Raw genomic sequence first — 27,404 nt, 5'->3', positions numbered from 1 at the left:
ATTTTTTTTAAATGCATTCAGTTGCATGCTGGTGACCATCTGTATTGTTTAAATAAACTTCCAGAAGACATTTTATGTGTCATCTCAAGAAATAATACACTAAAATGAAAGCATACAGAGTTGGAGGTACCTTATTCATCAGCAGGTGGGTTAGAGAATAAGGAAAAATGGAATGCTCTCTGTTTTGGTGTTGCTCAGAGGATTTGCCTCAAAGTCTTGGCCTTTCACTATGAATACAAATGACTTGGATGAAGAAAGCAAAGTTAATAGGCCTTGCAAGTTGAAATTATAGAATCTGGAATATAAAAAGGGGTGAATTCATACTTCAGTAAATTCTCATTTATTCAGTACTTGTGCATCACACAACTGGCAAAAATATTAAGCAATTTAATTTTTTAAACTGTAAATTTGAATTTGATGCAAAATGTCACAGTGATGCAATGCAACTAGAGAATTGAGCCACAATGAATAAATTGCTCTGACCTTTTCACAGGTGATTTTAGTTTATGTAGTCACCTATCCCAAGTGAGGTTCTATGCAAAAGTCTGTGCATAGTCTACATAATATTGGTTTGTCATTATGAAAATAGGCTCTGTGAATTTCTGTTCAAGTGTTACACAAAATAAGCATGAAAAGACATTCTTAATTTTAGTGACTATTAACTGTGAGAACAGCAACATCTTCTCTTGACAATTTGCTACTTCATGAGTGTCTATCCTTAAAATATAGAATTGTCAGTGTAAAATATTGTATATCACGGGTAAAGTCCTCCCCACCATTAAGCACATCTACATAAAACGCTGTCGTAGGAAAGAGATCCCCACCACCCAGGCCATGGTCTCTTCTTGCTGCTACCATCAGATATAAGGTACAGGAGCCTCAGGACTCACATCACCAGGTTCTAGAACAGTTACTACCCCTCAACCAACAGGCTTTTGAACTAAAGGGGATAACTACACTTGCCCATCCATTGAGGTGTTCCCACAACCAATGATCTCACTTTAAGGATTCTTTATCTCATTTGCTCATGTTCTCTTTATTTATTGCTGTTTATCGATATTTGCATTTGCACAGTTGTTGTTTTCTGCACTCCGGTTGATCTTTCATCCATCCTCTTATAGTTACTATTCTATAGATTTGCTAAGTATATGACATGAGTGTACTTCGATACTAAATTTACTTTGAACTTTATTTCATAAAAGCCTAAGGAATTGACATAGTTTGGCCATTTATGCATAGAATACTACTGTGTGATCTACAGTATTTTTGAGTAATTCTCATACAAGTGTCACCATTGCCCACCCACCACCTGCCCCCAATCCCCGTCGATGCCAAATGGTTGAGAGTATGCTGTAAATAAATGTAAGACTATAGTTTTGAGTTCATGTGTGGTTATTCATTTTAGGTTGCACAAAATTAAATATGTTCCCACAGGAGGCAGTCCCTTGGGTACTGTGGTTGGTGACAGAGTGTTCGAATGCTCAGGTCAGTGGAAAGAATCAAATAATTAACTAGAAGTCCCTAACAGAACTTCAGGTCAACAGGGCTGGAATACAGACATGGGAACTGAACATTACATTATGCATCTTTGTTGAAAGTTCAAAGTAAATTTGTTATCAAAGTGTATACTCTATATGTCACCATATACATCCTTGGAATTCGTTTGCTTGTTGGAATACTCAAAAGATCCAATAACCATAATAGAATCAATGAAATATTGCACTAACAACCAGTGTGCAAAAGACAACCAACTGTGCCAATACAAAAAGGAAAACAAGAATAATAATAATAATAATAAATAAATAGAGTAAATATTGAGAACATGAGATGAAGAGTCCTTGAAGGTGAGCCTGTAGGTTGTGGGAACAGTTCAGAGGCAGGGTGAATGAAGGTATCCTCTCTGGTTTGAGAAGCTGATGGTTAAGGGGTAGTTAATTTCCTGAACCTGGTGGTGTGAGTCCTGAGGCTCCTGTACCTTCTTCCTAATGGCAGCAGCAAGAACATAGCATGAATTGGGTGGTGGAGTCCCTGATGATGGGTATTGCTTTCCTGTGACAATGCTACACATAGATGTGCTCAATGGTGGGGAGGGCTTTTCTTGTGATGGACCAAATCGTACCCGCTACTTTTTGTAGGATTTTCCATTCAAGGGCATTGGTGTTTCCATACCAGTCTGTAATACAGCCAGTCAATATACCCTCCACCACATCTATAGAAGTTTGTCAAAGTTGTAGATGTCATGCCGAATCTTTGCAGACTCCTAATGAAGTAGAGTCTTCTGAGGAATTGATACCACTGAGGAATTTAAAGTTGCCGATTTTCTCTACCTCTGATCTATTGAAGAGGACTGGTTCATGGACATTTGGTTTCCTCCTCCTGAAGTTAATAATGATCTCCTTGGTCTTTCTGACATTGAGTAAGAGGTTGTTGTGGTACCACTGGGTCAATCTCTTTCCTATATGCTGATTCATCACCACCTTTGATTCGACCTATGACAGTGGTGTTGTCAGCAAACTTGAATAAGGGATTGGAGTTGTGCTTAGCCACACAATCATAAGCGTAAAGTGAGTAGAGCAGGGGGCGTAGTACACAGCCTTGTGGTGCACCTGTGCTGATGGGGATGGTGGAGGAGATGTTGTTGCCAACCTGAACTGACTAGGTTCTGCAAATGAGCAAATTGAGGATCCAATTGCACAAGGAGGTATTGAGGCCAAGGTCTTGAACCTTATTGATTAGTCTTGTGGGGATGATAGTATTGAATGCTGAGCTGTAGTCAATAAAGAGCATCCCGGTGTATGGACCTTTGCTGTCTAGATGTTCCAGGGTTGAGTGATGAGCCAATGAAATGGCATCTGCTGTGGACCTGTTGTGCCCGTCGGCAAATTGGAGCAGATCCAAGCTGCTTCTCAGGCAGGAATTAATATGTTACATCTCCAACCTCTCAAAACATTTCATTACTGTGGGTGTAAGTGCTACTGGACGATAGTCATCGAGCCAGGTTACCATATTCTTAGGCACCGGTATAATTGAAACAAGTGGGTACCTCAGACAGCTGAAGGGAGAGGTTAAGATCTCAGTGAACACTCCAGCCTGTTGAGCCGTACAGGTAACCCATCTGGGCCTGATGCTTTTCGTGGATTCATCCTCATATCCTCACATTGTCCTCAGCGATTGAAATCAGAGGCTGTGGAAATTCATGATTGTTCCTCTAAATTTTGACAGTCAAAGTGAGCACAGAGGCGTTGAGCTCATCTGGAAGTGAAGCCTTGTTGTCACTTATGTTGCTTGATTTAACTTTTTAAGCCATGATAGCATTTAAGCCCTACCACAGCTGTCGACCATCCTTCATTGATTCGAGTTTCATTTGGAAATGCCACTTTGCATGTGAGATTGCTCTCCAGAGATCGTACCTGGACCTCTTGTAACTCTCTTGGTCACTAGACTTGAATGCCTCTGATCTGGCCCTCAGAAGATTGCGGATCTCATGGTTCAGCCAGGGCTTCTGGTTGGGGAAGACTCTGAATGATCTTGTGGGGACACACTTGTCTACAACTGTTTTTTATAAAGTCTGTGACAACCGTGCTGTATTCATTCAGATCCACAGATGATTCCAGTCCACTGACTTGAAGCAATTTTATAGTCGCTCCTCTGCCTCTTGTGACCACCTCTTTGTTGTCCTAATTTCTGGAGCTTTACTCTTTAGCCTCGTCCTGTTTGTAGTGATCCCAAGTGATCAGACTTCACGAACGGTGGTCTGGGCTTAGAATGGTAGCCATTCCTTATCTTAGTATAACTGTGGTCATCTATGTTAGGACCTCTAGTGTTACAGGTTATATGCTGATGGTAATTGGGCAGAGATTTCTTCAGACAAGCCTGATTGAAATCCCCGACTCTGATGTGAAATATGTCTGGGTGGGTTGTTTGTTGCTTGGTGGAGGCATCATGCAGTATCTCAAACGCTTGATTGTAGTCGGTCATTGGGGTATGTAAACTGTGGTCATGATCATGGAGGAGAATTCACTTGGTGGAAAGAATGGTTGGCATTTGATCACTGAGGTGTTTGAGTTCGGGGGAATACAAGAATGACAAAACTGCCATATTGGAGCACCAACGAGAGTTTATCATGAAACACACACCTCTGCTTTTTGACTTAACTGAATCAGCAGTTTGGTCCCTCCTGCGTATCGAAGAGCCTTCGGATCTGATTGCAGTATCTGGTGTACTCTGAGTAAATCACGTGTCAGTAAAACTAGAACACAACAATCCCTCATTTCCCTATCATACAACATCCTTGCCCTTTAGATGCTCAATTTTCTTCTCCAGCGATTGCACATTTGTCTACAAGATACTGGGTAGAGGGACCCTCACCCCCCTGTGTTTCAGCCTGGCTTGAGTGCCCCCTTCCCCCCTCCCCACTCACTTCTAGCCATGGCAATGAACCTTCAACTGCTCAAAGGTGCTGTACCTGCCTGCTTGAGAGTTAAGTCCGGCAACTCCTTCAGAAGATTATGAAATCTGTGGTTTATTAAGCCGATTAAAAAGTACATTGCTTAAAGGGAAATTACAGATTGCATTAGAGTAATTCAAAGGCGGAACTGTATATTTAGATGTTTGTATGTAGCTGGTATAACGTCACAATGGTGCCATCTGGCAAATTATTTCAGTGTTCAGTTTTGGAAGTTGAAAATTTGGGAAGATCCATTGGCCTACAGGATACACAGCACTGTTTAGCCAGGTAGTGATGGATTACTCGATACAGTCAGCTTGGATAAAGGTTGAAAGGTTCATTTTATTGACAACGTATGCAAGTACAATACAACTCTGATATTTGTCTTGTCCAGATAGTCAAGAAATATAGAAACACCATGGGAACTGATGAAAGAAAAGACATCAACTCCACCCCCCCCAGCATGAAAAAGAAAAGCAAAACTCGCAGACCCCAAAATCCCCCACCCCCTCCCATGCAGAAAAAAACCCATGATAATAGCATCAAATCCCCCACATCTCCCCTGCAGGTAAAAACTGTGATAATAGCATCAAATAGCCCAGTCCTCCCCTGCAGAAAAAAAGCAGCATCAACAATAATCCCCCACCCCCTCCCCCACAGAAAAAAACAGGGACAATAACATTGCCCAACTTCCTCATTCACAGAAAAATAATAGAGACAATAACAATCCCTGACCCTTCGACCACAGAAAAAAAAAACAGCGACAATAACAATTCCTGATCCCCTCACCCACGGAAAAAATGGTGACTATAACAATCCCCAACCCCCTCACCCACAGGAAATAAACAATTCAAATAAAACAATTCAAGACCCCCTCACTCAGAAAAAAACAGTGACTATAACAATCACTGACCTCCTCACTCACAGAAAAGTACAGCGACTATAACATCTAAACCCAAGCCCCCCCCAACACAAAAACTTAACAGATCACCCACCTGCTAATTGGCCACAAGGAGAAAAACACCGAAAAACTGAAGGAAACCACTATAAAGTACAATCCAATAGTCACATACACTTCAGAATATGGAAAGCACCTTTTCGTCTGTATGTGAGGAAAGCAGTCGCATGAACTCAGTCCTGCTTTCCCTGGGTGCTTTGATGGAAGAGGTGTGATCTGACTCGTGTGCAAAATAGGATTCAATATGGCAGACACTGAAAACAGTTTTCCCTGGGTGGGAATTCACAGTGAGAGGATAAGAGTAGAGCTGGGTATTTAAGCAAATGGAGAGGCACAGCTCCATACCCCAGGGCAGTAGAAATCTGATTCCCTTTTCCACAAAAAGCTGGGTCAAAGCTGATCCCATTAGTAAAGAGCTATGAACTAAAGGTGGGTAAAGCAAGTTGGGGACAGAGTAATCATGATTTGACTGAATGGTAGAAGAAGGAAGTTTAAACAATCGTCCACTTCCATTCTTCTGAAATTCCAACAGTGATTGAAGGCGTCATGCATTGTTGCAGTGAGTCAGATGGGTTAACATTTTGCCCTTCATAATCCAAAATAGAAAGATAAAGTGCTGGAAATACCCATTTAGTAAGGCCAAATCTGTGGAGAGGTGAATATTGAATTGAATTGACTTTTTTACTTACATCCTTCATATACATGAGGAGTAAAAATCTTTACATTATGTCTCTGTCTAAGTGTGCAATGTGCAATTATAGTAGTTTATAATAAATATTATGTACAACAGGATAGTCAATATAACATAGAAATACAAATGTGTCAGCATGAATTAAGCAGCCTGATGGCCTGGTGGAAGAAGCTGTCCCAGATTCTGTTGGTCCTGGCTTTTATGCTGCGGTACCATTTCCCGGATGCAGCTCGAACAGTTTGTGGTTGGGGTGACTTGGGTCTCCAATGATCCTTCTGGACCTTTTTACACACCTGTCTTTGTAAGTGTCCTGAATAGTGGGAAATTCACATCTATTGATGCACTGGGCTGTCACCACCACTCTCTACAGAGTCCTGCGATTGAGAGAGGTACAGTTCCCATACCAGGCAGTGATGTAGCCAGTCAGGATGCTCTCAATCATGCCCCTGTAGAAAGTTCTTAGAATTTGGGGGGGCCATACCAAACTTCTTCAACCATCTGAGGTGAAAGAGGCGCTGTTGTGCTCTTTTTCACCACATAGCTGATATGTGCAGATCACGTGAGATCCTCAGTGATGTTTATGCCGAGGAACTTAAAGCTGTTCGCCCTCTTGACCCAAGATCTGTTGATGTCTGGGATTAAAAATTAAGCTGTAAGATGATGACCTGATAGTGAATGCTTTGTTGCTGGTCTCATTTGGAAAGGCAGGGCAAAGTCAATTAGTGTTCTTGCTCATGGCAAGTGGTAGATGAGACATGTTGGAATTGCCCTAGTAATAGTGAACAAGGTTAGAGTTGGCTATTCTTTTTGGTTGTTGCTGAATTCTGTATTGTTGCCTGTATGACATGAAGAATTGCCACATGTTTACATCATCGCCTGAAGTAATGTGTTAGATAACAAGAATGATCCAGTAATGTCCCCATTGGAGTAACTACGAGCAACATAGAAAAACAACCTCTGAAAATACACCAAGTTGTGCATTTATTCTGTGGCTGGTTGTGTATCGACAATGTCCGTGCTTTATACTTATACTTTATACTTTATTGTTGCTAAACAATTGATACTAGAACGTACAATCATCACAGCGATATTTGATTCTGCGTTTCCCGCTCCCTGGATTACAAATATTAAATATTAAAAATAGTAAAAATTAGTAAATATTAAAAATATAAATTATAAATCATAAATAAAAATAGAAAAATGGAAAGTAAGGTAGTGCAAAAAAACCGAGAGGCAGGTCCGGATATTTAGAGGGTATGGCCCAGATCCGGGTCAGGATCCGTTCAGCAGTCTTATCACAGTTGGAAAGAAGCTGTTCCCAAATCTGGCCGTACGAGTCTTCAAACTCTTGAGCCTTCTCCTGGAGGGAAGAGGGACGAAAAGTTTGTTGGCTGGGTGGGTCGTGTCCTTGATTATCCTGGCAGCACATAACCGACAGCGTGCGGTGTAAAGCGAGTCCAAGGACGGAAGGTTGGTTTTTGTGATGTGCTGCGCTGTGTTCACGATTTTCTTCAGCTTCTTTCGGTCTTGGACAAGACAACTTCCATACCAGCTTGTGATGCACCCTAGAAGAATGCTTTCTAAGGTGCACCTATAAAAATTGGTGAGGATTTTAGGGGACAGGCCAAATTTCTTTATTTTTCTCAGGAAGTGAAGGCGCTGGTGGGCTTTCCTGGCAGTGAACTCTGCTTGGTTGGACCAAGTTTAGGTCATTTGTGATATTGACCCCGAGGAACTTAAAGCTTTTGACCTGTTCCACTTGCGCACCACCAATGTAAATTGGGTTGTGCAGTCCGCTACTCCTTCTGAAGTCAACAACCAATTCCTTCATCTTGCTGATGTTGTCTTCGCACCATGCCACCAGGTTCTTAATTTCCTCTCTGTACTCAAACTCATCATTATCCAAGATATGGCCCACGGTTGTTGTGTCATCAGCAAACTTATATATTGAGTTTGATGGAAACCTGGCTACACAATCATGGGAGTACAGTGAGTACAGCAGGGGGCTGAGTACACAGCCTTGTGGGACACCGGTGCTCATAGTGATTGTAAAGGAGAGCTTGTCCCCTATTTTTACAACCTGGGTCCTGTCTGTGAGGAAGTTGAAGATCCAGCTGCAGATCTGAGTGCTAAGGCCCAGGTTCCGGAGCTTAGGAATCAGTTTATTTGGAATGATGGTATTAAAGGCAGAGCTGTAGTCAATGAAAAGGAGCCTTACGTACGCGTCTTTATTCTCCAGGTGCTCTAAGGAGGAATGTAAGGCCAGAGAGATGGCATCTGCCGTTGACCTGTTGTCCGGTAGGCGAATTGCAAAGTGTCGAGGTTGACCGGTAGGCTGTGGTTGACGTGTGCCATAACCAATCTCTTGAAGCACTTCATAGCAATTGATGTCAGAGCCACAGGTTGATAGTCATTCAGGCATGCTATCTTGCTCTTCTTCGGCACTGGAATTATCGTTGCCTTCTTAAAACATGAGGGGATCTTAGACTGAAGCAAGGAGCAGTTGAAGATGTCAGCAAATACTCCAGCTAACTCGCTTGCACAGGCCCGGAGAACCCGTCCTGGGGCACCATCTGGATTTATCTTCAGGAAGGCCCTTCTAACGTCCTCCTCAGTGATGATGAATCTCGATGCCACCAGGTCCGGTTCATCCGGAGGGAGCGGGACGCTCCTCTTCTGTTCGAATCTTGCGTAGAATACGTTAAGTTTGTCAGGAAGAGAAGCACCACAGTTATTCATATTCTCAGCCTTTTCTTTGCGCCCAGTGATCTCAATTAGACCCTGCCATAGTCTACCGGCATCCCTCTGGTTAGCCTGGGCTTCCAACTTGGCTCGATATTGCCTCTTGGCGCCCTTAATGGCTTTCCGGAGATCACGCCTGGATTCCGTGTAGCGACTGCTATCCCCGGACCTAAAAGCCGCAGCTCTAGCCTTTAAAAGGGACTTGACTTCATAATTCATCCAAGGTTTCCAGTTAGGGAATACCTGGATCGTTTTGCAAGACACACAGCCCTCCGTGCATTTCCAAATAAAGTCCGTGACAGCTGAGACATACTCATTGAGTTTAGCTGCCGAGTCCTTGAATACTAACCAGGCCACCAATTCAAAGCAGTCACGGAGGACCTCATCCGTTTCCTCCGTCCAACGCGACACTACTTTTGACACCGTGACCTCCTGTTTCAGTTTCTTTTTGTAAGCTGGGAGGAGGAGTATGGCCTGATGGTCCGATTTTCCAAAGTGAGGACGTGGGACAGAACGTTAGGCGTCCTTGACTGCTGTGTAGCAGTGGTCAAGTATATTCGGTCCTCTAGTGGGGCAGGAGACATGTTGGTATAACTTTGGTAGTGCCTTTCTGAGGTTGGCCTGGTTAAAGTCCCTGGCTGTAATGAGCAAAGCCTCCAGATACCTGGTCTCAAGTTCACTGATGTTGGCATACAGTATGTTCAGAGAACACTCTACGTCTGCCTGGGGGGGAATGTAGACTGCTGTCAGTATGACCGAGGTGAATTCCCGTGGCAGATAGTAGGGACGACACTTCACCAACAGGTGTTCCAGGTCCGGGCTGCAGGAGCTTGTCAGTGCCACTGTGTCCGAGCACAATGCAGTGTTGTTCAGTAAGCAGACACCACCGACCCTCGTCTTGCCCAAAGATGCCGTGCGGTCCATCCGATGGATCAAAAATCACTCCGGTCGGATGGCACAGTCGGGGGTGGCAGGGGAGAGCCAGGTCTAGGTGAAACAGAATACACAGCAGTTCTGCATCTCCCTGCAGTAGGTGAGTCTCCCTTTAAGATCATCCACCTTGTTCTCTATGGCTTGCACATTAGCTAGTAGGATGGTGGGCATAGGGACCCTAAATCCCTCAGCTTCAGTCTGACTAGCAGCCTAGCTCTTTTCCCATGCTTCTTCAGTAAATAACGCATCTTTCCAGGTTTCCATCAATGCAGTGTGTTGTTGTCAGCTCTTTGAGGTTGGTGGCCGTGTCCTGCAGGGATCGATCGGTGGGCGCTCCGGGTTGGGCCGAGTGACGGGGGAGGCTCCGCTGCTACTTCCAGCTGCCGAGGGCCCGGGCTGTCGGTTGGGTCGGGCCCCGAAGCTGACACGTAATCCCGGATGGTCAGGCTCCTGGCTGAAGCAAGTCTGTAAGCCGAGTCACGGTTGCGGAGGCCTCTGCTCCAGCCGAGCCTTCGGCTCAATTTCCAAGGTCGACGGCGGAGGCCTCACTTCCGGCAGCTGTGGATGGCCACCGACGGGGCTTTACGGTGATTGCTCTGGGGAAGCGTCTGGGGCACCTTGAGGTCTCTGTCGTCATTTCTGTGTGGTTGTCTGCTCCGGAGAGGTGCTGGTCAGAATGGGCCATGCCTCCAAGCGTCCGGCATGGTAGCAGACTGCTGGTCTCCGGGAAGGTGGTGGGCCTTGCTGGTCAGGTCCAGGTGCGGTCTGGAGTTTAAGAAGCAATTTTGGCGCGATGGTCTCCAACTGGGTCAGTAGCTTCGCCAGGATGTTGTTGATCTTGCTAGATGAAGCATATTGAAGGTTTAGAAGGGCTTCTTTGGTATAGGATAGTGGAGAGGGCAGTTTAATAGTATGGAAGTAAAATTCCTGCTGTTTTACGTGTTCAGAATCAACAAGTTATATCTACCCGGCTCTTTTAATTTAATAACTTATTCAAAGGTGCTCATTTTTTGTGTTTATTTTCTTTTCTAGCTTGTCATCCTTCTTGCAAAGAATGTGATGGTCCCTCAGATGCAGACTGTGTGACATGCCACCCTCACGCTACCCAGCTGAATGGATATTGCAGAACTGGCTGCACTGACGGCCAGTACCTGAACCAAGTTGGATACTGTGTTGGTAAGTGAGCACCTTAAATGTACATTACGAATTGAAAAGCATCCATTATCTCATTACACATCACAAAGTGTGCCATGCGCCCTCCTTCGCCTAGATGTGGATCTGTGGCTGAAGCATTAGGTTTTAAGGTTTCAGTGTGATGCTCTCTGTTTCCAAGACCTGCTTATTTTTCAGCTGAGAAATGGCCTTTTTGACCTGTAGGTTGGGAATGGAGATTGTTTGATGTGGTATAGAGTTCTGCCATTTATAAGGACAGAGTCACAGTAGAGAATAGCATCAAAATTTTTCTTCCAGTATCTGTTGACTCTTGCTCTGTCCTTGATGGGCTCAGTCCATGTTGACTCTCTGTGAGGTGGGGCCTTGACTGTTTGGGCTAGAGAGAAAAAACTCTCAAAACAAACAACTGAAGCCTTTTCACCATGTTGTTAAGGTCAGGATTTTCAACTGGACCTCTGCCTCCAGCTAAAAATGTTTCCTCTCTTGATAAAAGACGGAGGTTCCAATCCAATAATACCTTTTATTAAAGGTTAATTAGCTCCTGGATCTCCTTGTAATTGTCATCAAACCAATCCCAGTTATTCTTTTAGACCTCTGGGCCGCGAAGCATGCAGGGGTGCAGTGGTAGCTGAGGCGCATCCAGTACATCTTTAAGAAAAAAGCCAAAATAAACAAGCTAATTAATTAGGTGCTGCCCGGCACGTAAATGTTGGCCCAGATCAGAGGCAATTGCCGATTTCACTTGCTCTACACGATGTTCACTCCTCTTTCCAGGGCGCTGGAGCCTTTAGCTGTTCCATTGTTTGGTCAATTTAAACGCCAGCCCAGACAAGCTGAAAAGAGACAGGGCTGTCAGGATCGAGGTGACATGTTGAGTCTACACAAACTTCTAATAAAGTATAGGTGCTGCCGTGCTTTCTTTGTAATGACAGTTACGTGCTGGTCCCAGGACAGATCCTCTGACACTTTTCAGAGAGAGAAATGTCGATCCTTAGTGCCGAAGAATTTAATGTTTTTGACCCTCTCCACCTCAGTTCCTCTAATGAAGACTGGCTTCTGGGCGGCACCTAATTAATTAGCTTGTTTATTTCGGCTTTTTTCTTAAAGATATGCTGGATGTGCTCTGGCTACCACTGTACCCCTGCATGCTTCGCGGCCCGGTATCGGTCCGTAGCCCGGAGGTTGGGGACCACTGTTTTTGAGAACCCGATAGTCATTTCGCAGGGGCCAGTAAAGGGGGTACTTTATGACAGACTTAGAGCAGTGCATATTGTCTGGCTCCTGCAGGCTGGAAGTTAACATGCTGTCTGTGAGGTGCTGTCAGAGTAGAGCTATCTTTCCAGGGTATTTGCAAGCTGTGATATTGATCCTCTAACAGCCACATTTCCATTGATGTTGATGTTCTGAGACCGTGTTGGTGAAGATATTTGTGCCGATCATGTGATGTTCAGTTCAGTGGTCATCAGTACCTGTCATGGTTCAGATGATGCAGATGCCTCTTTTTAACAGATGCTAGGGATTGGACAAGGAGTGTTGCCACTGTGTCTTGTTTTTGTTCCTCTTTTGAAATAGGCTGTTTAGTATGACAAGTCTGTGCCCCAAGGAAAGGACCCTGTTGTCTAGAAAACTCTGCATCCATGAAAATAGAAACAGTCTTAACATTTTGGGTCTAAGATCTTGCGTCCTGGTCCTGAAACATGATGTTGTTTGTACTCCCACACGTGCTTCTTAATAGATTGGAGTTAGCATTCTCTACTCTTTCTTTGCCAAATCATGCTTCGCCACTTTCACCATGGTATTCCAGTTGCCCAGATGGATCAGTTTGTTTCTTTTCCCAATGTGGAAAGGGAAATCCACCCTGGAATCAGCCGAAGCTTTCAGGATTGGAGTGAATATATTGCTGATCGTAGCATGGTCAAGAGGTTACTAATTCAACAGAAATTGTTGCTTGGCTAGCTCATTCTTTATAGTAAGTTAAACTTCTTTCTGTGAAGTTAAACTTCCTTTCCAAGATCGTTTCTCCTGAAGAGAATATACCCCTTGTTTATAAACTGGCCATCTCCTGCCCATTGTGTCTCTTTCAGTGCAGCGTTGACAATGCCCAAGTGTCTGAGTTCATTGGCTGTCATAGTAAAGTGATGTTCAGGCCTGTAGCTACTGGGACTGTCCAAAAAGATCCTGACATTCCTTGTTCTGAAGTGGAAGTTGCCTGTGTGTGGGGTTTTATTTAATGTAGGTAAACTGTCACATACCAGTAACCACAGAGGCTTCACAGCACAGTGCTTTGATCCAATTGCAAAGTGTCTAAGACTAGGCTGTACAGAAGGGTTAGTAACACAAGGATGACTAGACCGGTCTCCTACCGTACAACTGATCTACATTCCTGACTTCTGGCTCCAGCGGCACACCTGATCCATATTCCCAATTTTCCAACCACTGCTAATGGTCTGGCCACATTGCTGATTCCTAGCACCAACCACAATCCTTCAGAACTAACGATTGACAGGGGTATAGCTATTGCCTCTCGCTATACCTGTCACTTGCTGCTGCTGGAGAAGCTGTCTGCATGTGGCAGTCTCTCACTTACTGCTCCCGAGGGAAGGTCCTTGTATTTGAGTGATCTCTTGGTGAGGTTTAACCAGCGGATGGTAGATTTGGACTCTAATTCAGATGTTTTCTAGTTCCAGTTCTGGTTATGGTCACTTTTTTATCCCTACTTTTGGATTATTTTTGAATCAGTGCTGCGTGAAGATAATGAACACTGAGCTGAACTGAACTGAACCGAAATATGCCTTTTGATTTTGTGTTTGAAGTTCTGTGTTTTCGCTCTTTTTTTTTGTTTCTGTTTGTACAATTTTTTTGCGTGAAGAGGGGGAGGGGAAGTTTGATGTTTGAAGATTTTGTTTGAACAGTTTGGTTCTTTGTTTCGTGATTGTCTGTGGGGAAGATGAATTTCAGGGTTGTATACTGCATACATACTTCGATAATAAATGTACTTTGAATCTTTGAATCTTGAATCCTTACTATTCAGGATTACCAGGACCAATAGTGTGTTTAATTTGTTTCAGCTTGTCATGCAGAGTGTCAGCGGTGTGTGGCTAACCTTCAAGGTGCAGGCAGTGTCTGCCTGACCTGTAAGGACAACCACGAGCTGTTGCTTGGAGACCACTGTATTTCTCATTGCCCTAAGGGGTACGTCATGAGCAGCGGTACTTGCAGAAGTAAGTAATAATAATTATAAATAAGCACTTAATAGTAAATATTTGTAGCTTCAGTTTTTATTGAAATTGGGAAGGTCAATAATTCTTGTCTTTCCTATGACAATTTTAGGATGCCATCCATCATGCAAAGCCTGCAGTAGTGGAGGAGCTTATGGTTGCACTGACTGTGAAGCAGGCCTGGTTCTTGCCCAGAATGGCATGTGTATGAGTGCCTGCCCCCAAGCGTATTACAGTGATAGTGACCGGATCTGCCAGCGTGGGTATCTCTGTGACCATGTGCTATGTGAAACCCTGCCTTCATATATGTGAAAACCTGCTGATTGCTTGTTGGGACTTGTACTGAGCGGGGCGGTGGAACCTCTAACTTTACACCCCCAGTGAGCTGCCATCATCAATAGTTACAAAATGTGAATTTGTTCTGTGAATAAAAAATGAGGAGCACATGCCTTTAGAAGCAATAACAGAGGACCCTATTGTAAATGTAGATATAAATGACTGTATGTGTGGCATAAAGTTGGAGTGTGTTACAAATAAAGCAGATATTTTCCGTGTGCAGTGGGAAGGAAAAACTATTCCATGTATGTTGCAAGAAGTTTCATCAGAGTGAGCACTCAGTGGGCACTCTATTAGATACACTTGCTCATTAATGTAAATAACTAATCAACCAATCATGTGGAAGCAGCTCAGTGCGCAAAAGTACGCAGACGTGGTTAAGAGGTTCAGTTGATCAGATCAAACATCAGAAAGGGGAAGAAAAGGGACTTAACGAGGCAATCCATATGATGGATTCACCTGATCAATACACACGTATAGTTTGAAGAGATGTGACCGGATAGCAGTGAACAGTTGCAATAGTGGGAATATTTTCCTCTTCTTATGAGTTTCAGAGGCTTCCTGTATTATTCTCATTAATACTCTCATTAATAGACTACAATGAAGATTCCTCAACAGTTAATCACATAAATATAGAAACAATTTACAGACAATAATTTTCTGTTGGCCTTGAGATATCATTAAGTTGTTTGAAATTCTCCGGTGTCAAATTGTATTTTTAGTCATTGTGTTCACAAACTGAAGTGTTTTTCCCATGATAACATTTTTGAGAATGTTACCTCTTTGCCTTATTAACTTTATAAGGCTGCTGATGCTCTTGATATTGTAAATGATTCACTGAACACAAAAGGATCTCATGCTGTGCTGCCAGATGTGGAGTTAGTTATGTAATTGTATGGATCTCTGATAACTATTATTTGTCTTATTTGCGTTGCCGCCAAAGTGTCCTCAAATAATTCTAGCACTGAAGAGTTCTTAAGCATTTTGTTTTATTTCTAGTCTAGTTAATACATTATCAGGCCGTTTTGATCTCAGTTGGGCTTGTTGATTTAAAAGATTCTTATCACTTCTGGCGACGATTTGAAATTCTTGTGATCATTTCAGAATCAGAATCTGGTTTATTATCCCTGACGTATTCAGTTAAATTTGTTGTTTTGTGGCAGCAATGCAGTGAATGGCATATAAATTACTATAAGTCGCAGAAGTAAACTGGAAAAGACAAATAATGAAATAGTGTTCATGGGACTGTGATAGCAGAGGGCAAGAAAAAATATTGTATGGCCCTTCAGGCTCCTGTACCCTGAATTCATTCATTAAGTTGATTGCTAGTTCTCCAGTTGTTGTGGCATTTGTTTTTAACATTTGCAGCCAACAGTGTGGCAAAATGAAGTTAATAATCAAACAACATGTAGACATTTAGTCCAGGCCTTCTGTAACCTGATTCATTTTTAGATGAGATGTAGTCTTTGATAATATAGTTTGTTTTTTTTAGGGTGAAATATCTCAATCAATTTCCTCCCTTTTATCTTTTAGCCTGCAGTAGTCAATGTTTGACTTGTGAGTCAGATTCAGCCTGTTTGACCTGTAAAGACCCAACTAAAGTTTTACTCTTTGGCGAATGTCAATATGGGACCTGTTCCCAACAGTACTACATTGACTATTCTTCAGGAATTTGTCAAGGTAAGATAGTTCATCTAGTCACTTCTTTCAGAGATCTGGTTTTCTTTATTTCATTAGTTTTCCCATTTGTTTTAATTCTGAAAATAATTATCAAAAAATGTGGTAGTATGATGTGGACATTTGAAGCCAGTGTGCAGCTTCTTGTTGAATCCTGTGAACAGCAGACATTCACGGAAGATTCTTCATCTGGAGTTCTGTAAATCACTTACCCGAGTAAAGAAACAGTTGTAATTTTATAAGCAATTTTTAAAAATGTACTTGAATAACAATGTAAAAGGTGAATATTCGACTGAGAGCATTGTTATGCAGAGTGATTGATGCCAGTTTGAGCTTCAGGCTCTTTTGCTTTTCAGCATGATTAAAACTGTGTGCAGTAGCATCCCTTGTTTGCTAGGTGTGCCCTTGTGATTCCGAGTATAGCTTGCTTATTTTACGCAGAGTAGAAAAAAATGCAAATTATAGCATGAAGAATGTGTTAAACACTTCCTTTAGAAAGGTAGGAAAGTGTTGTAAAGGGATTAGATAGTTGCTAAATCAAATGGCCCTTGGAAATAATTGCTACATTTGGCTTAAGAGTAATGTGACTTGAAATAGTCTTGAACTAAGTTGTTCTTTTTTTTATAAAGAATTAGAGAAAATTAAATCAACAACAGATTACAATTTTGAAAATCCTGCGAAAGGTTTCAGTGATATATGAATATTTGAAATCCATATATTTCATTAACTGGGGTGATTAGATTGCCAAATATTTATGGAGAAGTTAGTAATAAGTTGGGCTCTTTATTTGAATTTAATTTTGTTTAACGTTAATGAAAATTTAGACATCTGAATTTACTCTTGAGTGGTTAAAGGATAGTTTCATCAGTGAATTGTACAGTGATGTCAGTAATTTTATTTTGGGGCTAAGTGTATATTTCATTTTATTATATTTGGAGATTTGACTCTGCTACCTTTATTTAATATTCAGTGTTGTATTATAAGTTTTTTGCCTCTGCTGTCTTTACCATTGATTGCTCTTCTATTTGTTTACTCTTTAGTAAATCCAGACGTTCAGGTTGGAACTTACACATACTGTATGTACCAACCCCACCCCCACCCCCAATATTGACAGAGGAGGTGACATAATAACAGTAGGCAATCATAGTGTAATATAAAATATATTGTGTAAACTGCAGAGGAAAGGAATTGTATCTGAACTGAATGCATTACAGTTTTGAGTTTAAACTTCTGTCATTTAATGCAATCACTATGGCCTTTAGCTATGTTGTTACCTGTTACATTTGTTACGTACCCCGTAACTGGTTTGCCAAACCAGCAGAAATGGATCACTCAGTTGGAGTCTGGATTACTGGAACTAAGAAAGTTTTATTAAAGAAATAAGCAACACAGTACTCTAATCAAAAGGATAATGAATACAACAGTTCAGCAATGATAAACACACATGTACACAGAAACTAGGATAATAGGATCAATCAAGCTCTATCGTCGTCTAGGGGTAAATGACCAGTTTCAAAGTGACGCAAAGTTCAGTTCAATTGAGTTCAGTTGAGTTCACAGTAATCACTGCCGTGGCAATGGACGGGGGTGGGGAGGGAGGAGAGAGAGAGCAAAAGTGAATGAATATCCAAACGGCTTCCACACAGACCTTCGACATTCTTCGCAGTCAGCTTTCGGGCGAGCCCTTTGTAATGTCTTCTGAGATCACCGACTGTGACCCCTCCGTTTCCAGATATGATTGTTTCTCTGCGGTGAACCTGGCACCCAGGCAAGGGCGGACACACACCAGGTTCCCGCCGATCGTACCTTTCCACCCTGTGCATCTATGGCTTGGTCCTGCGACCAGCCCTCCAAAACTCCCACCGACTTGTGGGGAGGCGCACCGCTTCCAGGGTCTCGTTACCTCGTGGTGTCGTGTGTGTCTTGCCTTAGCGAACCTGTCCCTTTCTATCCCCCTGCTGGGGTATCGCATGCCCATCACTTCAAACAGTTCAGGGTTCAAAGAGGAGCCGGTCTTGACAGCTCTCCCGTCTCTTCATTAACATCTCCAAATGCTGCTCCATTGTTTTCCTTATCTCTCTTTCTCCTGAAGACAGCTGGCAGACCAACTGCTGATCCCACTGGTGCCAGCACAGGACAGTTAACATCTTAGTCTATGTGTACCTTTGTCACACATTATACATTTAAATCAGATTGGATAATAATGCTTTAAAGCTCTTTGACAACCAAATGTTGCAGATAGCTTACTCACTTATTTAACTACTTTAGCAAACTATACAATTACATCTTATTTTTATCTAAATCTAAGAAATTGTATCATTATATCAGACTGAAATTGGGCATTTGGGTTCTATGCCCATTGTGGTTGGGTGGGCTATATTGAAAATGTACTCTTGGCAGTAGTCTCCTCTTCTCCATCCTCTCACGCTGCCCAAGGCTGTGTATTGGTAAGGCTGGTTTAATGGTGTCCACCTAAAGGGAGAAAGACTCCAACTCAGCAAGGAGAAGGGTGAGTTTCAGCAGAGTATCCCCTATTGTAACTTGACCAATGCAGCCATTGCTTTAAGGCGAGAAGGTTGTTGTTAGGGACATCATTAACCTTTGATGATATTGTCATTTAATACCATCATTCCCACAATCCTGATTGAGAAGTTGCAGAACCTGGCCTCTGTGCCTCCCCCTACACTTGGCTTACTAACTGGAAGACCACAGTCTGCGCGGATTGGTGATAACATATCCTCCTTGCTGACGATCAACACTGGCGCACCTCAGGGGTGTGTGCTTAGCCCACTATTCTACTCTCTATATACACATGACTATGTGGCTAGGCACAGCTCAAACACCATCTATAAATTTGCTGATGATACAACCATTGTTGGTAGAATCTCAGGTGGTGACGAGATGGTGTACAGGAGTGAGATATGCCAACTAGTGGAATGGTACTGCAGCAACAACCTGACACTCGATGTCAGTGAGATGAAAGAGTCGATTGTGGACTTCAGGAAGGGTAAGACGAAGGAACACATACCAATACTCACAGAGGGATCAGAAGTGGAGGGAGTGAACAGCTTCAAGCTCCTGTGTGTCAAGATCTCTGGGGATCTAACCTGGTCCCAACATATCAATATAGTTATAAAGAAGGCAAGACAGAGGCTATAATTTATTACGAGTTTGAAGAGATTTGGCATGTCAACAAATACACTCAAAAACTTCTATAATTGTACCATGGAGAGCACTCTGACAGGCTGCATCACTGTCTGGTACAGCAGGGCGGGTGAGGGGCTACTGCACGGGACTGAAAGAAGCTGCAGAAGGTTAGAAGTCTAGTCAGCTCCATCTTGGGCACGAGCCTACAAAGTACCCAGGACGTCTTTAGGGAGCGGTGTCTCAGGAAGGCAGCATCCATTATTAAGGACCTCCTGCACCCAGAGCATGCCCTTTTCTCACTGTTACCATCAGGTAGGAGGTACAAGAGCCTGAAGGCACACACTCAGCGATTCAGGAACAGCTTCTTCCCCTCTGCCATCCGATTCTTAAATGGATATTGAAGCTTTGAATACTACTTCTCATTTTTTCATATACAGTATTTCTGTTTTTGCATGTTTTTTTAATCTATTTAATGTACGTAATTGATTTGTTTATTTATTATTATGTTTTATTTTATTTATTATTTTTCTCTTTTTGCTAGATTATGTATTGCATTGAACTGCTGCTGCTAAGTTAACAAATTTCACATCATATGCCTAATAAACCTGATTCTGATCCTGATTCTGTACAGTGTTGTCTTCTGCTGAAATCTACACCTTTTCACTTTCATCTAAAGTCATTGGGTGATCGTTTATTTTATTTATTTATTGAGATACAGCGTGGAATAAGCCCTTGTGGCCCTTCGCGCCTCGCCATCCAGCAACCCCAGATTTAACCCAGCCTAATCCATGGGCAATTTACAATGACCAGTTAACCTACCAACTGGTACACCAGGAAGAATGTACAGATGCCTTACAGGCAGTGGTGGGACACAGGAATTATGGATAATTTTACTTCTGCTTCCATAGCTGCTGTGACCAAAAATGCTTCAAAACACTTTATGTCTGCATGGCTGGGTATGACACGGTAGTGCATTTATCCATTGATCTCTCTGACAGCTACAAGCAAATGAATATTTGACCCTCCCATCTGGTCTGCATTGAAGTTACTATCACTGTGCATTTTACCCATCAACGTACTGTAATAGGATGTCAGCAGCCTTCATGTCAGTGTACTTAAACACTACCGTCCCTGGGTACACCATCTTTAAAATTAGATTCGCTCAAGATATATTGATTTTGGAACCAATTTTTGATAGTTGTTGAATTATAGCCCTTTTCTTTTGCAAACATACTGAACAAGGTGAGTCTTCAAAATTGGCTTAATGTACTGACAATGTATTTCAAACGTATTCCACAGCATTTCAACAATTAGAAAAACTGTTACCAGATCTTTGTCTCCAATTCTGGTATATTGTTTTTGGCAAAAGGGGCTGCACATCTATGGGTGCAGATCCATTTTTTACTGATCTCTCAGAACAAACGGAATCAATTTAGCCAGGATGCGTAGCTGGCTCTGTTTAAAAATAAGCACATTAATGTGTTATCTTTAAAGAACTAACAGTGGTTTTTATTTTGATAGAGTGTGACTGGACCTGCAATGCTTGTAAGGGACCCCTCAAAACTGACTGCCTACAGTGCATGGATGGCTATATTTTGCAAGAGGGCTCCTGTGTAGAACAGTGTAAAGCAGGCTTCTACAAAGCAGGAGACGAATGCATACGTAAGCCTTCATTGTTATTTGTACTTTAATGTTATATGCAACAGGAAAGCAGGAAAGTGTCAGGTTCCGAAGTATTGTTACTTATCCAATCACTAACGATTATTTTATTGAGGTACCATGAATCATCTGTCGTTTGCAAAACTTTTGCCCAGAAATTATATTTTGCAGAGAAACACATGCTAAAGAGGCACCATTGCACTAATACCATTACCATATCATATAGGGCATAATGACAAAATCCAAGTAGCTGTGCCTAATTTTTGGAGTTGCATGCAAAGTGCAAGCTGATCAGTGCAACGTTGCTCTCTAGGTGAGCAATTGAAGCAGCTGTTTATAATGGGAGCCTCGGCTGATTGCGGTGAGGCAGATGCTCTTCGTGTTGGCACAGTTAGTGGATAAACATACTCAGAATCAAACAACCCATTCTCCAATGCTCCGATGAAACTGTGACAATAGGGATGAGAATAGGAAAGGTCGATAAAGGTAGAAGGCCTTTAACAACAATGTGCAGACACAGCCAGTCTGTGAGCCCATGGAGGAAGAATTCATTATTGTCTTCTGTGACAGACTCCCTAAGCATAATGCAGGGAAACACTTGAGCAGGACACCTTCCTACATTAAGACCAGCTTTGCTGATCAAGTTCCGCACCGTTTCTTAGTCATATGTTTGCATTCCGTGTTGCAGCAATGAGGTCAAATGTGTACTGCATGAAAGTTGATTGAAGTGTCTCTCCAGCAGAGTCCTTAGGTGAGTCTGATGTGCAGAATCAGCAGTTTAAATTACCATGCTGAGCAACGTGCATCAGGCGGTGTTGGAATATAGTGGATTCTGGTTAATTGGTCCATTGATTAATCGGGGCAGCCACCTGTTTGGGTCAACCCTTCAAGAACAAAAGCTGATCGATAAATTAGTTGGGATTCCCTTTGTATACTTGGGACACTATGCTGCTTAAATGGGACGGGACACTGTTGCCAAACAGTTTCTAACGAGCGTCAGTTGCATGCACTTGCGTGACTGTTAGACACTACACCGTGCTTAGAGCAAACAGTTTTTAAATAGCGTATGTATTTGTGTTCAAATAGCAGTGAATTTTGTCACAGACAGTTGAGAAATAAGCTGTAAGACAATTCAGAACTGTTCTCCTGACTGAAGTTTCAAGCATTCGGGCTTGGCGATACTAGAAACAGCTGGGAGTGAAACTGAAATGAGTTCACTACTTCAGTAAGTTAGGAACTACCAAGAATTAACATAGAACATAGAATAGTACAGCACAGTACAGGCCCTTCGGCCCACAATGTTGTGCCGACCCTCAAACCCTGCCTCCCATATACGCCCCCACCTTAAATTCCTCCATATACCTGTCCAGTAGTCTCTTAAACTTCACTAGTGTATCTGCCTCCACCACTGACTCAGGCAGTGCATTCCACACACCAACCACTCTCTGAGTAAAAAAAATCTTCCTCCAATATCCCCCTTGAACTTCCCACCCCTTACCTTAAAGCCATGTCCTCTTGTATTGAGCAGTGGTGCCCTAGGGAAGAGGTGCTGGCTATCCACTCTATCTGTTTCTCTTATTATCTTGTACACCTCTATCATGTCTCCTCTCATCCTCCTTCTCTCCAAAGAGTAAAGCCCTAGCTCCCTTAATCTCTGATCATAATGCATACTTTCTAAACCAGGCAGCATCCTGGTAAATCTCCTCTGTACCCTTTCCAATGCTTCCACATCCTTCCTATAGTGAGGTGACCAGAACTGGACACAGTACTCCAAGTGTGGCCTAACCAGAGTTTTATAGAGCTACATCATTACATCACGACTCTTAAACTCTATCCCTCGACTTATGAAAGCTAACACCCCATAAGCTTTCTTAACTACCCTATCCACCTGTGAGGCAACTTTCAGGGATCTGTGGACATGTACCCTGAGATCCCTCTGCTCCTTCACACTACCAAGTATCCTGCCATTTACTTTGTGCTCTGCCTTGAGTTTGTCCTTTCAAAGTGTACCACCTCACACTTCTCTGGGTTGAACTCCATCTGCCACTGCTCAGCCCACTCCTGCATCCTATCAATGTCTCTCTGCAATCTTTGACAATCCTCTACACTATCTACAACACCACCAACCTTTGTGTCGTCTGCAATCTTGCCAACCCACCCTTCTACCCCCACATCCAGGTCATTAATAAAAATAATGAAAAGTAGAGGTCCCAGAGCAGATCCTTGTGGGACACCACTAGTCACAATCCTCCAATCTGAATGTACTCCCTCCACCACCACCCTCTGCCTTCTGCAGGCAAGCCAATTCTGAATCCACCTGGCCAAACTTCCCTGTATCCCATGCCTTCTAACGTTCTGAATAAGCCTACCGTGTGGAACCTTGTCAAATGCCTTACTAAAATCCATATAGATCACATCCACTGCACTACCGTCATCTATATGCCTGGTCACCTCCTCAAAGAACTCTATCAGGCTTGTTAGACACGATCTACCCTTCACAAAGCCATACTGACTGTCCCTGATCTGACCATGATTCTCTAAATGCCCATAGATCCTATCTCTAAGAATCTCTTCCAACAGCTTTCCCACCACAGACGTAAGGCTCACTGGTCTATAATTACCCGGACTATCCCTACTACCTTTTTTGAACAAGGGGACAACATTTGCCTCCCTCCAATCCTCCGGTACCATTCCCGTGGACAACGAGGACATAAAGATCCTAGCCAGAGGCTCAGCAATCTCTTCTCTCGCCTCGTGGAGCAGCCTGGGGAATATTCTGTCAGGCCCCGGGGACTTATCTGTCCTCATGTATTTTAACAACTCCAACACCTCCTCTCCCTTAATATCAACATGCTCCAGAACATCAATCTCACTCATATTGTCCTCACCATCATCAAGTTCCCTCTCATTGGTGAATACCGAAGAGAAGTATTCATTGAGAACCTCGCTCACTTCCACAGCCTTCAGGCACATCTTCCCACCTTTATCTCTAATCAGTCCTACCTTCACTCCGGTCACCCTTTTTTCCTTCACGTAATTGAAGAATGCCTTGGGGTTTTCCTTTACCTTACTCGCCAAGGCCTTCTCATGTCCCCTTCTTGCTCTTCTCAGCCCCTTCTTAAGCTCCTTTCTTGTTTCCCTATATTCCTCAATAGACCCATCTGATCCTTGCTTCCTAAACCTCATGTATGCTGCCTTCTTCCACCTGACTAGATTTTCCACCTCACTTGTCACCCATGGTTCCTTCACCCTACCATTCTTTATCTTTCTCACCGGGACAAATTTATCCCTAGCATCCCGCAAGAGCTCTCTAAACATTGACCACATGTCCATAGTACATTTCCCCGCAAAAACATCATCCCAATTCACACCTGCAAGTTCTAGCCTTATAGCTTCATAATTTGCCTTTCCCCAAATAAAAATTTTCCTGTTCTCTCTGATTCTGTCCTTTTCCATGATAATGCTAAAGGCCAGGGAGCGGTGGTCACTGTCCCTCAGATGCCTCACTGAGAGATCCCTCACTGAGAGATCTGTGACCTGACCCGGTTCATTACCTAGTACTAGATCTAGTATAGCATTCCCCCTGGTTTCCAGATCTAACATACAAGAATTGTGTCGACAATCATCTTGAAAGTTACGATAAAAATGAAGATTTGGGGACATGATCATAAAAATCATTGTATGAGGGAAGTTCATTATCTGCACTTGGTGTCCGTGTTGATTCACAGTCAATCAAAAGAACACAACAGTGTACATTAGACAAACTTCTCCATCCATAACTAGTAGGAACTAATACACGGTATTATTTATTTATTGAACTATAGTGTGGAATAGGCCCTTCTGGCCCTTTGACATCACCCAGAAATCCCCCCTCCAATTTGATGCTAGCCTACGCATGGGACAATTTACAATAACCAGTTAACCTACCAACCAGTACTTTGGACTGTGGGAGAAAATCGGAGCACCCGGAGGAAACCCACGCAGTTACGGGGAGAACATAAAAACTTCTTACCAGCAGCTGCTGGAACTGAACCCGAGTTGTTTGTTCTGTTAAACGATGTGCTAACCACTAAACTACCGTGTCGCCCCAAGTGCTGTAGTAGCATTGGTAGTGTTCCAATTTGTTCTGTAATTCATTTAAATACATAATTTGTTACTCAGTTAAACAGTAGTTTGTCTTTTTTATACCTTTTTAACTAAATCCATGAAACTTTGGCTAATTGGGGCAGCTGCTTAATTAGAACATACTGTGCGGGTCCCGATGTGTATCAGCTCATCAGAATCCACTGTATTTAGTAATTTAGTGCATGAAGGTAGGTGTGTATAATATGCTTACATTTCTAGATCCTTTCAATTATAGTCGCCAAATAAAATGAGTAATCAGTAATTAAAATTGCAAAATATATTTTTCATAAACTGAAGCTAGTTGATCCCTAGATATAGTCTGAGAGTTCACTAATTGTGCAATATGCTAATTTTCATAGCTCTTGTACAGATCTGACTGAAGTTCCATTTTCCACTATTGAGAAGTATTTGGGAATCAGTGATTAGAATTATTTTTGTTCCCATATATTTGCATTCCTTCCTGCATAAAGCCCTTAAATTTGAAGATAAGTGACCATAAAGAATCTTCCTATGTTGTGCATTTTTAGCAAACATTTTGAAGATAAGATTCATAAGTATTCATCTTATTAGGAATCAACTGTGTTCATGTTTCCTAGAAACATTAACAATAGACTTAACAGTTCTTCTTTCTATTGATGTTACTGAAACACTCCTTCCTGTGATCAAAATTTGAGCAGGTTGTTGTAGAAGATGTGAAATGACTGTATTTATTGTGTATTCTGTAGGATGTAATGAACGCTGCTTGAAGTGTATCAGATACAATGTGTGCATCCATTGCGAGACACCTTACCTACTGTTAGGAACACAATGTGTTCAAGACTGTGGAAAAAGATACCACTCTGATCACGATCATCAAAGATGCGTAGGTGAGACAATGGCTACTTCTACAAAGAAAGCAAACAGTTTTTAGTACAGAGACCACTCCCATAATTGTAGTGATGTTACATCTATATTGGCGTAGGAATGTGTAGTGACACTTGCATGCTGTCTGCAGCACATTGTTAGATTTTGTTGATTGTTAACACAAATGACACATTACGTTATATATGTTATTCAGCATTTTCTCTTCTCGAAACATTGACACTTAGTTAGAAGGTGCCTGTGGCTCTGGTCTCCTGGATACGACTGTTCAGTTATTGTTGTGGCTCTCCACCACTGCAACATTTTAACCTGTTCCATCCTCTCCTCCAGATTGCTTGAGTGGGTGTTTGGAATGTGACAGTGCCTTGCAGTGCAAGCGTTGTGATAGCACCACCTTTCTGAAGAACACACTTTGTGTTTCTGACTGCGGTCCAGGTTACTATGGCAATGTGCACGAGAGAATATGTGAAGGTAAGTGATTGTAGAAGCAAGGAAATTGGGAGAATAGCAAGTGTGATTTCTGTGCTATTGTATAATTTCATCGAAGTAGGATGGTTTCCTGTTCATTCAACTCCCTTGACACAATCCTCACAGGGGGATCTCATCAAGACAGGGAGGTTGGGAGTGCAAAGGAACAACTGCTCATGAAGCATAGTTCCATGAAGAGAGTGAAACTAGTGCAGTTCCACTTGGTGTGGAGGTGACTGCTGTATCCTGAGCTTCAGGAGGAGCTTTTGCTGTCTGTATTCATTGTACAACATACATTGCAAAGCCCAGCTGACAGCCCATGTTCAAGAGAGGACTGAACTGCAATTCAGAGAAATAATAACAAAGTTGAGATTGATCTGCAGCATAATCTGTTGTACAGTTAATAACACTGGAATTACACTAATAATACTGTATTACTAAGCCTCAGGCAAAAATCAGGCTTCATGAACCATTCAATCCCTGTTTTACAAAATGTAGTACTACTCTGCCAGAGCACCTTTTTAAATGGCACACAGGACAAGGAAACATTAACTGTAAGAAACCTGCACCTCACTTATTTTGAAACTATATCAAGGTCAATGCATTTGCCAATATGACCTCAAAAATCTTCAACCATTCTTGGAGTGGGGCCATGCTTGTGCTGTGGCTTACCTCCCCGCTTTCTTTCTTACTTACTGGTTAATTTATTTATTTTTCATTTATTGATTGATTGAGAGAGTGTTGAATAGGCCTTTTGAGATGTGCTTCACAGCAATCTACCAATTTTATTCTAGCCTAATCACGGGACAATTTACAATGACTGATTAAGCTACCAACTGGTATGTCTTTGGACTGTGGGAGGAAACCGGAGCACCCGGAGGAAACCCAGTAGTCACGGGGAGAATGTACAAACTCCTTCCAGGCAGCAGCCTGTACTGAACTACTGCATTCCCGTGCCACCCCCTTTCT

At 42.5% G+C, this 27,404-nt stretch overlaps 1 protein-coding gene across 3 annotated transcripts in view; it reads left to right on the top strand.

Moving 5' to 3' along the window:
• The window catches only part of fras1 (Fraser extracellular matrix complex subunit 1), a 564,498-nt gene that overhangs the window by 301,112 nt on the left and 235,982 nt on the right, over positions 1-27,404 (top strand). For all 3 annotated transcript variants that reach the window (XM_072253146.1, XM_072253145.1, XM_072253147.1), the window contains exons 19-25: positions 10,804-10,947; positions 14,013-14,165; positions 14,275-14,421; positions 16,032-16,178; positions 20,844-20,984; positions 25,832-25,972; positions 26,298-26,438. In XM_072253146.1, the coding sequence (XP_072109247.1) occupies positions 10,804-10,947; positions 14,013-14,165; positions 14,275-14,421; positions 16,032-16,178; positions 20,844-20,984; positions 25,832-25,972; positions 26,298-26,438 (1,014 nt within the window). The remainder of the gene's footprint in view (positions 1-10,803; positions 10,948-14,012; positions 14,166-14,274; positions 14,422-16,031; positions 16,179-20,843; positions 20,985-25,831; positions 25,973-26,297; positions 26,439-27,404) is intronic.

The sequence above is a fragment of the Mobula birostris genome, chromosome 3 (genome assembly GCF_030028105.1).
Source record: "Mobula birostris isolate sMobBir1 chromosome 3, sMobBir1.hap1, whole genome shotgun sequence".
NCBI classification, from domain to species: domain Eukaryota; kingdom Metazoa; phylum Chordata; class Chondrichthyes; order Myliobatiformes; family Myliobatidae; genus Mobula; species Mobula birostris.
Note: the sequence above shows the minus strand (reverse complement) of the source record. Positions and strands in the feature narration are given on the sequence as shown.